Genomic DNA, 10,355 nt, shown 5'->3' on the forward strand with positions numbered 1-10,355 from the left:
CCCCCCACATTTGTTTTGTGGCAGGGTTTCTCTGTGTAGCTCTGGCTGTCCTATCACTTGCTCTGTAGACCAGGCTGGCCTCAGATTCACAAGATCAGCCTTTGTCTCCCTCCGGTGGGATTTAAAGGCATGTACCACCACTGCTGGGCTAAATTTCTTAACGATAAGAGCATGGCCCACTGCAAAAAGGTGAGGATACTGCCCTGCACTACCGTAAGTCATCAAAAAAAATTATATATATACATATACATATAACATGCATCTTGGGGAAACCATCCAAAGTGTGAAGCCCACCTACCAAGGACTTGATAGTGTGCACGTCTTAGTCTGGAGCAGTTCAGGTCTCAGCTGGATTGATCACCAGATTTAAAAACTGAAGGATGTCAAATGACAATTTGGAAGATAAGAACGTCTCCCTCCCTGACACTGCTGGAGGACAGTTAGGGAGGCTGAGTGCAGCCGGTGGTGCCCACACCCTCTGCCCGCCTCCACACCATGCCCAGAGCCAGCAGCCAAGCAGCTCCTGTAGGCAAAGCAGCAGGCCAGGCCTCTGCCTGGTAGGTCTGGCTGTGCTCAGCTTCCCCAGCCATTGGTTTCCGCTGGTCACACATGGAGAGTCTGAGGGGCTGATGTCTGAAAGATGGCTGAGGGGTTCGGTGTGAATTTCCTCACCTCTGGAACCTGAAAAAGGAAGTGTGGCAATGTCAGTGGACTTTTCCCCCAACTTGCCCCAATCCCTGGCTCTGAGAAAAGAACCCCTTGCCCCTTGCACAGTGAAGTTAGCAGGGTGGGTGAGCTATGTCACCACTATGGCGGGTGGCAGGGAACATGAACTTATTCTGCTTCCCTTTGCTCTTTAGTTGGGATGAAGATGCTAAGTAGTCCTGGGAAGGAACCCAAGAGCCTCACACACGACACATCCTTGCTGTACCACAGTTTGGTTTTAGTATTTTCGCAGGGAACAAGGCTAGACTGAGGATAGAAGTTAGAGCCTATGTATGCAGTCTACCACTGAGCTACACTCCCACCCTTGAAAGTCACCAGCCCTGGTAGTAGTCAGGGCACAGGCTGGGGTTTAGGAGGAGGACAGACACTGCTCACCAGGGAGGCCAAAGATGCCACCTAGCCGATGGCGGAGGAGCCCGTCCGTTCCCAGGTACATTTTGTTGGACATTCCTATCCTTAACTACCAATGTCATCAAAATCTGACTCCTAACCTCTACCCTGGAGAACAGGTATCTGCCTTCCCACCCTCAGGCTGACCTGGAAGCTGGCCCCAGGGCTGGGGTCCCATCCGGAGCTGTGAGTCGTGACAACTCTGGCTGCTCTTGCCTTTGTGGACCTTGAGGGCTTCACTCCAGTCCAAGCTTGGAATTCCTGTCTGCAACAAAATAGAATCGCAACCTCGCACAGGCCCAGTCAGTCATTTTCCGCACCCCGGGCTTCTTAGGAGAAGCCCTGTTCAGTGCTGGTCTGCTCCAGTCCCTAATGATTCTTCATCCTCCTGCATGAATAAGCAGGACCACATGCACCAGCTGCTCCAAGCAGAAGACAGTCTTAGGAAGAGGTACTTTCCCGTTCTGAATGCTGTACCAAGAAACCTCAGCCACTCGAGCTCGGGAAAACAGTGGCAGAAAACCCTCAGGCAGGTGAACATCAGGCAACATCTGGCAAACATCTGACTTAGAGACAGACAAACCCCAGTGCTTACAGCCCTCCTGAGACCTGACACTGCCCTTCTGGATTGTGGGCCACTTAGGAGTCCAAAGCCAGTGAAGGTTGTCACCTTCACATCCACTTAGGTGCAGGAGAAATGTCAGTGTGGACAATGCTCAGCACAGCAGGGGTATATCTGCTTACAACTCGGAAGAGAGAGAAGGCTTTGCTAGACCCAGTGATTAGGACTCACATGATGGAAGGAAAGAACCAAGTCCCACGGGTCTTCTGACCTCCACATGTATGTTGTGATATGTGCACATGACATGCATGTACAAATGTACAACAAATGTAAAACAAAAAGGCACAGGGTTTGACAGATGACTTGGCAGTTGTGTGTACACTCCTCTTGCAAAGGGCTGCAGTTGAGTGCCCAGCACCCCCCACCTCACAATCACCAGGAACTCCAGCTTCAGGGGACCTCTTCTGGCCTGTCAGGAACCTGCCCTCACATGCACAAACGGAAATACACATGACTTTTAAAAGTAAAACAAAATCTCTTTTAAAATATGTAAGAGCTGTCTCAAAACAAAAACCTCCAAGCTGGTCTGCGGTCCGAGCTCCCATGAGCCACTTCTCTGGAGGGAAAGGACAGGCTAACCCAACCCCCTGCCTCTCGCTGAAAAAGCTCAATTCTTCTACTCCTGAAGACTTCTTAATCAAGTCACTGTCCCTACTAAATGGTAGCTCAGGAAGGTCGTTGAGCTGTGGCATCCCCACCCATCCCCCCATGACCACAGGCCCAGGGCTCAGCCAGCCAGGGTCAGTGCCTGCCTGTGCTAAGCCCTTCCCCTACACTGGCCCAGATTATGCCCTGAAAACAAGGGAGTCTTTTCTTGGCAGCATCAGAGCTGATCCTCACTGAGCAGGCAGATGGCATAGGCAAGAGGAGCTGATGTCCGCTGTGGTCAACACTCAGTTTCGGGTATAAGGAAGAGCTGAGCCAGGGCCTGTCAAAATCTTTGCTTCAGAAGCTTCCAGGTCCTAGAGACCAGCTGTCTAAACCATTTGCTGCTCTTTCTCCTGGGAAGGCAGGGCCTCCCCCCTAAGCATGCCCTTCTTCCCCAACTGTTTCTGAGCTGTGCTCCAGGCAGCCTAGGCCAGCTGTTCTGAGGAGACAGCAGGGGACTCAAAACAGGGAGAAGAACCCATAGCAGTCCCTGGGGGTGTTGCTGGAGGTGCTCCAGGCAAGAGGGCTTCTGATGGAATAGGAACGACATCGGAGGTGGAATCATGGCGACTCGTGGAGGACTCCAGCTTGCACCGAGACTAAGGAAAAGCCTCGAGCATCACTGTGCTCCTTGAAACGCATCAAGGGCTCAATATGTAGCCTTGGCTGCCTGGAACTGCTCTGCAAACCAGAGTTGACCTTGTATTCTAGAGATCTGCCTCCCTCTGCCTCTCGGGTGCTGGTGTTAAAGGTGTGCATCACCATACCTGGGTACTGTTTTCCCCACATCTTTCATGGACCTGACCAGCCTCGAAGGAATTATGGAAGCACTGTTCTGGGAATTGCTAGCCAGATAGAGAGCTCCAAGGCAGCTAGCTGTTTAAGGCTCCTATGCCTATCTGCAAGTCAGGCAGATCACTCCTTCTATGATGAGCAGAGCCAAGTGAAGCAGGGCGTTAGCAGGAGAAATGGAGGCCTAGCAGGTCTGTGGCACTTAAAGACTGTAGGTCAGGAGCGGCCACAACCTGCTCTATTACTTAGGGTCTCTAAATTGTTTTCTGAATGCCTATAGTGGTTCACTTGGTTGAAGTACATCTTACAAGATGGAAGGCAGGATGGGATTACTCCGGCCTCTGGAGTCCCAGAGGTCAGAGAGTTTAGTGCTGGGGAAGGTCAGTGGTGCTCCTGGGCTGGTCTTGGGGGTGAGCAAGGACTGGTCAGCCAGGATCTTGCTATTCTAGTTCTCCAGGGAAGGAAAATGTTCCAAAGGCAGAGTTTGCACTTGGAAAGGCAAGCCCCCATCTGTCAGTGCTTTTCCACTGCTAGCTTCAAGATTCAGTTTGAGAAACTGTCACCAACGAGGTGGCCAAAGACCAGCTACATAAACCACGTTAGGGAAGGAAAGCCTGTAAGGACTGCGAAATTGGTGCCTGAGTCCACTCCTTTCTCTGCTGTCCAGAACCGTGTTTTGAACTAGCAGCTCAATTCCTCACTTGTAGAGAGGAACAGCAATGACAGGCCACGGGGAGTGGAGACATCGTGCTCAGTGGAGAGCAGTAGCTCTCACTTACCATCAACAGAGCTTGGTGGACCCTACAGGACATTCAGCTGATCATGTGCTCCATGACAGCCAGCCGTGATTACCTGGAATATCTCCCACGAAGAATGGCTTGCACCAGTGTCCCCAAGCCACTAAACAGTTACAAAAGAGGCTTCCCTTCTTCCCTGCAAGCCCGACCAGTTGTTTGACTGCTAGATTCTCAAGCCAGTCAGGACCCCTGGAAGGACCTTGAACATTCAGCCCTGTCCTGAGGAGGATTCAGGCTCCTCCTAACAGCTCCACTCGAGTCCAAGACAGAGCACAAGGCCTTGCCCCGCACCGCACACGTCCATTAAGTATCTTAAGGAACACAGCCTTAAGGAGGAACCTGTCCTGCACTTTGCTTCCCCTGACGCGTGTGCGTGTGAGACTCACCGTCTGCACCTGCAGGGCTTCACAGTGATCCATCCCACGACAGACCCATGACTAGTGCATCCGCAGTAGCAGGACAGCAGCGCTGTGACCATCTGTGTATGCGTGTGCCTCTCTCTGAGCGTGGGTATGTGCAGTGAGCGTGGATGTCCCAGAAGGTGTCAGATCTCCTTGAAGCTGGAGTTCCAGGCAATTGTGAGATGCCCGGCTAGAACTGAACTCCCATGCCAGGCAAGGGCAGAGCCACCTCTCCAGCCCCAGGTACCTCTAGTCCTGAGCGTCCATCCCACCTTCAAGGAATCTGAACGATAAAATTCCTAAAGTATTTAAACACCTGTAACAAACGTGTGGTAGTATTTTAAATAGTCCCAAACTGGGGATCACAAATGAGACAAAAAGGGGGGGTGGGGCTTATGCCTGTGGCTGTATGCCTAAGAAAGGGCTAACGTACGGTACAGTTATTAACATTCAGAACGTCTAAGGTCAAACATTACATTAGGTTTTAAAAAGTAATGTAGTTATAATGTGTGTCAGAGATGGCTCAGAGGGTGCCCACTGCCTGGCACAGGCCTGACAATCCGAGTTGGCTCCCTGGAACCCAAGGCAGAAGGGGAATAGATAGAAGAGACTTCCTAAAGTTGTCCTCTGATCTGCTCGCCCCCTAAACCCCCCACGCTAATATATATTAAAACATCGCGACAGCAAGAATAGAGTCATGGAGGAAACCGAATGTGTATGCATCCACTGTACACTAATAATTGGGAAGATCCATCTGTCTGGGAGGGAAGGCGTGAGGGTGTTAAGGCAGTATTTGTTATTTTTACTTCGAATTCCCCCACTATGAGCATTCATTACTCTTCTACATAGAAAGAAGAGGCAGGAAGTCCTCAGTTGTCCGAAGCTGAACCTCTAAGGGAGCAAAGAACCTTCCTTCAGTGGGATTTTGAACAGCGCAGGCACTGGCTCTGGGCACGGCGTGGGGCGTGGGTTGGGGGCTGTGCACCACTCTCTGTGCTCACCCCACAGAAGTTAAAAGAGAACAATCTGAGAGCGAAGGTGGAGGAACCGAGGGAGGGGTACTCCCTTGTGAGGTGCGCTTATCCTGGATCCCAGGGTAGAGAGCAGTCGGGAACCTGCAGTGTCCGGAGACCAAAGATATGACCCTGACGCTCCCCTGCCACTCTCCAGATCCTGTGGTATTCAGGCTTCGTGATCTCCCCGCCCCCACCCCGCTCTGGGACTCAGTTTCCTCCCACTGCAGGTCGACATTCGAAGCGTTCCTCTGCGGCAGCCAGCTACCCACCTATAAGACGTGGTCGCTACTACAGTTGCGTCCGCGTCCCCGACCGGCAGCACGTAGACCGTCCGGGTGGGGGGCGCCGAGGACTGGCCCCTGCGGCTGCCCGGCCCCGGTGCGCGCTCTTGAGCAGCATCCCGGGACCCCGAGCGAGCAGTTCGCACACCGAAATCGCGCTGGTACTGGGTGAGCGGCACGGCACGGCTGGGCTCCCGCGCGCCGGCGACGGACGGGCTCCCGCGCGAGACGCTGCAGTCCGCGCCTGGCTCCTCGCTCCCCGGGTCCGGGTAACCGTGCAGAGTCAGCGGCACCGCTACGTCCGAGCGGTCCAGCTGGTTCCAGCGCCGGGCCAGGCAGCACAGCCGGCTGATGCAGGGCCACGCCATGCCGCTCGGCCGCGCGCCTGCGCCGCGCGCGCACGCTACCCCGTTGCCCCTGCGCAGCTCTGCGCCCCGCAAGAACGGCCTACGGGCAGTCCTAACCTGCTGGCGGCCTTTCGTGGTTGAACCCAGAGTTCCCCGAATGTGAGCTCAGAAATCAGACCTGGGCTTCACAGAGGGTGAGGTCGGAGGGACGCATTTCCTTCATTCTGCCTGCTTTTTAAAACAGGCATCAAGAAGTCTCGTGTGGCAGGGCCAGAGGACTCTATTGGGGCTTGTGGACATGGCTGGCTGCAAAATAGAGTTAAGCTGTACGGAGGGGACTCGGTGGTCACCCAGAGTGGAAGTGGGGTCAACAAAGAGGGTGATGCAAGTGAGGACTTGGGGCCATGTTTCCCAAAAAACGTGTTTGAGTCAGCTCGTGAATCACCGTTTGTTGTGATTATACTATGCTGTTTTAAATGGGTGACAATCAATCCAGTTTTCCTTAAGAATTGTCATAAGCTCCAATGGCCCTTTCCCAGTTTCCTTCCCTGATGTGCGTGTGTGCTTGTTTCATTGCAGGGTTGTATTCCAACCTGAATGAAGGTCAGTTAAATGCAGAGACAACATCCACCTGCCCTCTACCTTCCCATGGCCTCCCATGTGTATCCTGCGTGCACTCAGACCTGCAACCATAGAAGTGGTGGTGGTTACACTAAGTTCTGGCTGAACCTGGAAAGTATCCAGTCTGCACCTCAGAGGACTCCCTAGTCTGGACCAGTTAGTCAGCTCTTCTCCCTAACTTCATTATACTGGAATGGCATACCATTGCTGATTTAACACCCCAAGTCAGACTTTGGCCCCATACTGACAGTTAAATCTGGAGCTGCAAAAACCTTTACCAAAGTTGCATTCATGGGTTGGTGGTTAGAATATGCTTGGCCCAGGGAGTGGCACTATTAGAACATGTGGCCTGTTGGAGTAGGAGTGGCCTTTTTGGAGGAAGTGTGTCACGGTGGGGGTGGACAATGAGACCCTCCTCCTAACCATGTGGGATCCAGTCTTTCTTAGTGGCCTTCAGATGAAGGTGTAGAACTCTCAGCTGCTCCTGCACCATGCCTGCCTGGATGCTGCCATGCTCCCACCTTCATGATAAGGGACTAAACCTCTGAGCCTGTAAATCAGCCCCAATGAAATGTTGTCCTTATAAGACTTGCCTCGGTCATGATGTCTGTTCATAGCAGTAAAACCCTAACTAAGGCCATGGGGACCCCTAAAAGTCCTCCGTGAGCCAGGCCAACTGACTTTGTGAGGTGGGAGCCAGGCTTTGGGCTAGTCAACCTGGCAGATGACGGTTAGTAAGTATGAAATAATCCAGGGGAGAAATTCACAGATCACCACTCCTACCAAGACAACTCAGGGTACAGGAAGTCCTTTGATTTGCTGACGATGAAGAGCGGACTAGTGCATCAGATGGGCTCTTGGTATGGAAGCACTTTAGGGCAGGGGCTTTAAGTCAAAGGGCAGAAATCACATGCAAGGTGCAAGGTGGGCAGGTTTTTCTTTGGGGGTGGGTTGGGCGGTTGTTTTGGTGGGTTGGGGTGTTTTGTTTTGTTTTGTTTTAACAACATACTGTTTCACAGACGGGAAGGAGCAACCTTTTAACCATATAAGGTTGTTTTTCTGGAGGAACCTTTTGTATATATCCAAAATACTTTCCCATTAGGGGAACAGGATTTTTTTTTCTTTTTTCCCCTCCTCCTCTTCCTCTTCCTCCTCCTTTTCTTTTTCAGAAGACAAAATATTGATAACAAACTAAGTAAGGGTCCAGAAGGAAGAAGTGTAGTGTCAGGGTACCTGACAAGTGCCTAACTCTTAAGCAACTTTAGTTAAAATTCTTTTTCATGGCCAGTGAGATGACACAGTGGGTAAAGGCACTTGCCACCAAGCCAGGTATCCTGAGTTCAATCCCAGGGAACCAAATGATGGAAGGAACTCCCGACAGTGTCCTGTCACCTCTGAGTACAAGCACTTATATACAAAGACAAGATACACAAGGAAGTGCAATCAAATATCTTAAAGTTGTGCTTATTTTATGTGTATGAGTGCACGTATGTATGTGGACCATGTTCATGCAGAGGCCAGAGAGGGAATCAGATCCCCCAGACTAGGCCTACAGATGGTTCTGAGCTAAGAACTAAACCAGAGCCCTCTGCCAGGGCTCTTAGCCAGAGGATCATCTTTCAAGCCCTGTAAAAATATTTTTAGATTAAAAAATTTAAATAAGTAGTTTTATAGAAAAGATAACTAAAGTGGGAATTTCTGGTTTCATTGGAGACTCAGTTGTGTCATGTGATTTTTTTTTTCCCCTGGAAGCTGACTTATGAGAGGATGTTTTGCTGAGAACAGACATGTGGTGGTTTTTTTTCTGGAAGCTGTCTGGTGAAAGGGCATGCGATGTTGCTGGAGCAGACCCTTGAGAGGACGTGTGATGTTTGGAAAGAGTATAAGTATGACCCAAGAGACAGTGGACGACACTCTGGCATTGGTTCTCCTTCCTTTCTCCTCTGATCTTAGCGGTGAGTTCTTAGAAACGGACCAAAGAACTTCTGGTGGTGTCCCCGCTGCTTCTTGCTGCTTCCGTGGACTCGTGCTGATAGGTGGGGCCCTGAGGTATCCTCTGGATTCAGTGCAGCCACTGCTGCTGCTTTATGTCTGGTCTTTTGCTATCGGACTGGACTGGTGGCAATGAAGATTGGAAATACTTGGAAGATTGTAGCCACCTCCCTCCCCTACCTTTGGTCATTGGGCCGTAAGGGAGACTGAAGCGTTTAAGATTCCTTATTGAAGTAGGTTTTGAAATATCTAAGCCTACAGAAAAAACTGGGAATGTATCCAACAGATAAAAAAAAAAACCAAATCTTTTAACTCATGTTCTGTAGTGTCAGAGATTGAACACAAGATTTTGTACATCCCTGGGCGACCTCCACACAACTTTACTTGTTCATTCATTCACCAAACTTACTTCATACTAGGGCTGACACTAGGTTCCCTCGAGTTTAGTGTGCTGGAGCCAAGAAATGTCAGGCCAGATGTTATAAATGGGGGAAGTAAGGCTGAGTTCACCTAAGGGAGGAGGACTGGGCCTGTGGATGAGTCAAAGGATTGCAGGATCAGCCAGACATCGTAAGGTGCAGAGCAGAGCTGACTTTGATGGACACACAAGGAGTTAAATTTTTCCTGGGTGACAGGAGTGGATGGCTTGTATTCTGACACTCTATCAGTCACATGGACCAATGGCATTCTCTATGCCAGCTAGAGAAATAGTCTTCACAGTCCAGGGACTGGAGAGATGAGGGACTGCACTAGGGCATTAGCACAAGGGGAGGAGAGGAAGGGCTGAGCTCTAGGACTGAGAAGCCAGGCAGGGAAACCTGAGATGGCACAGAGGTAAAGACACTTGGAGCCAAGCCTGACAGCCAGAGTTCAAACCCCAGGACCATGGGGTGAGAGGGGAGAACCAACTCTTATGAATTCTCTCCTGATACCCACATGTGTAGAGCCTGGTTCTGGTGCTAAGGTCCTGTTCCCCAACTGGTTCTTGACCGATCAATAAAGATACTGAGGACAGCATGGGGCACTTAGAGTTGTGTGGGAGGCTGCAGGGAGAATCAGGGAACAGGGGAAGAAGAGGGAGGCAGAATCAGCAGGAGATAAAGCCAACCAGCCATGTGAGATTTCAGTTGGAGTGACCAATGGCCACTCTACCTGATTATGCTTCAGAGGGCAGGGGAGGTTTAGAATTACCTTGAGTTAGCAAAGGCGTTTTAAGATTGACGTGTGTGTGTGTGTGTGTGTGTGTGTGTGTGTGTGTGTGTGTGTGTGTGTTGTTTTTATTGGTGGATCCAAGGGAATCTGGGTGGGTGGGGGGGCTAGAGCTTAAAGCAGCATAGCAAAAGTTACATTCCACACATAAGCATGGCATGGATCGATCCTTTTATTTATTTTCCTTTTATGTGTAAATTTTATGGATATGTTGCCTGCATATATGTGTGCCACTTGTGTGTAGTGCCACAGGGAGCCAGCAGGGGTTGTCAGAGCTTCCGGATCTGGAAGTACAGACAGTCGTGAGCCACCATGTGAGTGCTGTGAACCAAACCTAGTTGTCAGGAACTGCAGATAGTGTACTTAACCACTATGCCACCTTTCCAGCCCCCAAAGGTAGAAACCTTTGAACACCTCTCAGGCTTCTCTTTCAGATGGCCTCGCTTTTGCTAGCAGTGCTGACTTGCATGGCAGTGTGGTTCCAGAACCTGTAACTACCACTGTGCTTCAGCA

The 10,355-nt window shown here is 50.8% G+C and overlaps 1 protein-coding gene across 1 annotated transcript; it reads right to left on the reverse strand.

Moving 5' to 3' along the window:
- Positions 1-221: 221 nt before the first annotated feature.
- Positions 222-6,063, reverse strand: Map6d1 (MAP6 domain containing 1). The gene is made up of 3 exons (XM_032899946.1): positions 5,662-6,063; positions 1,264-1,381; positions 222-681 (listed from the first exon to the last, which is right to left on the reverse strand). Exons 1-3 carry the CDS (start codon positions 6,039-6,041, stop codon positions 604-606), a joined length of 576 nt encoding a protein of 191 aa, XP_032755837.1. The 5' UTR covers positions 6,042-6,063; the 3' UTR covers positions 222-603.
- Between the last annotated feature and the right edge of the window lie 4,292 nt (positions 6,064-10,355).

Source organism: Rattus rattus, chromosome 4, assembly GCF_011064425.1.
Source record: "Rattus rattus isolate New Zealand chromosome 4, Rrattus_CSIRO_v1, whole genome shotgun sequence".
NCBI lineage: Eukaryota > Metazoa > Chordata > Mammalia > Rodentia > Muridae > Rattus > Rattus rattus.

What these genes read in the sequence shown, in the direction of transcription:
- Map6d1 (XM_032899946.1), bottom strand. Translation starts at nt 6,041, where the DNA reads ATGGCGTGGCCCTGCATCAGCCGGCTGTGCTGCCTGGCCCGGCGCTGG. An exon ending in GTAGCGACCACGTCTTATAG is followed by an intron (nt 1,382 to 5,661) that starts GTGGGTAGCTGG and finishes ATTTTGTTGCAG; the next exon opens with ACAGGAATTCCAAGCTTGGA. An exon ending in GCCCTGGGGCCAGCTTCCAG is followed by an intron (nt 682 to 1,263) that starts GTCAGCCTGAGG and finishes TTCCTTTTTCAG; the next exon opens with GTTCCAGAGGTGAGGAAATT.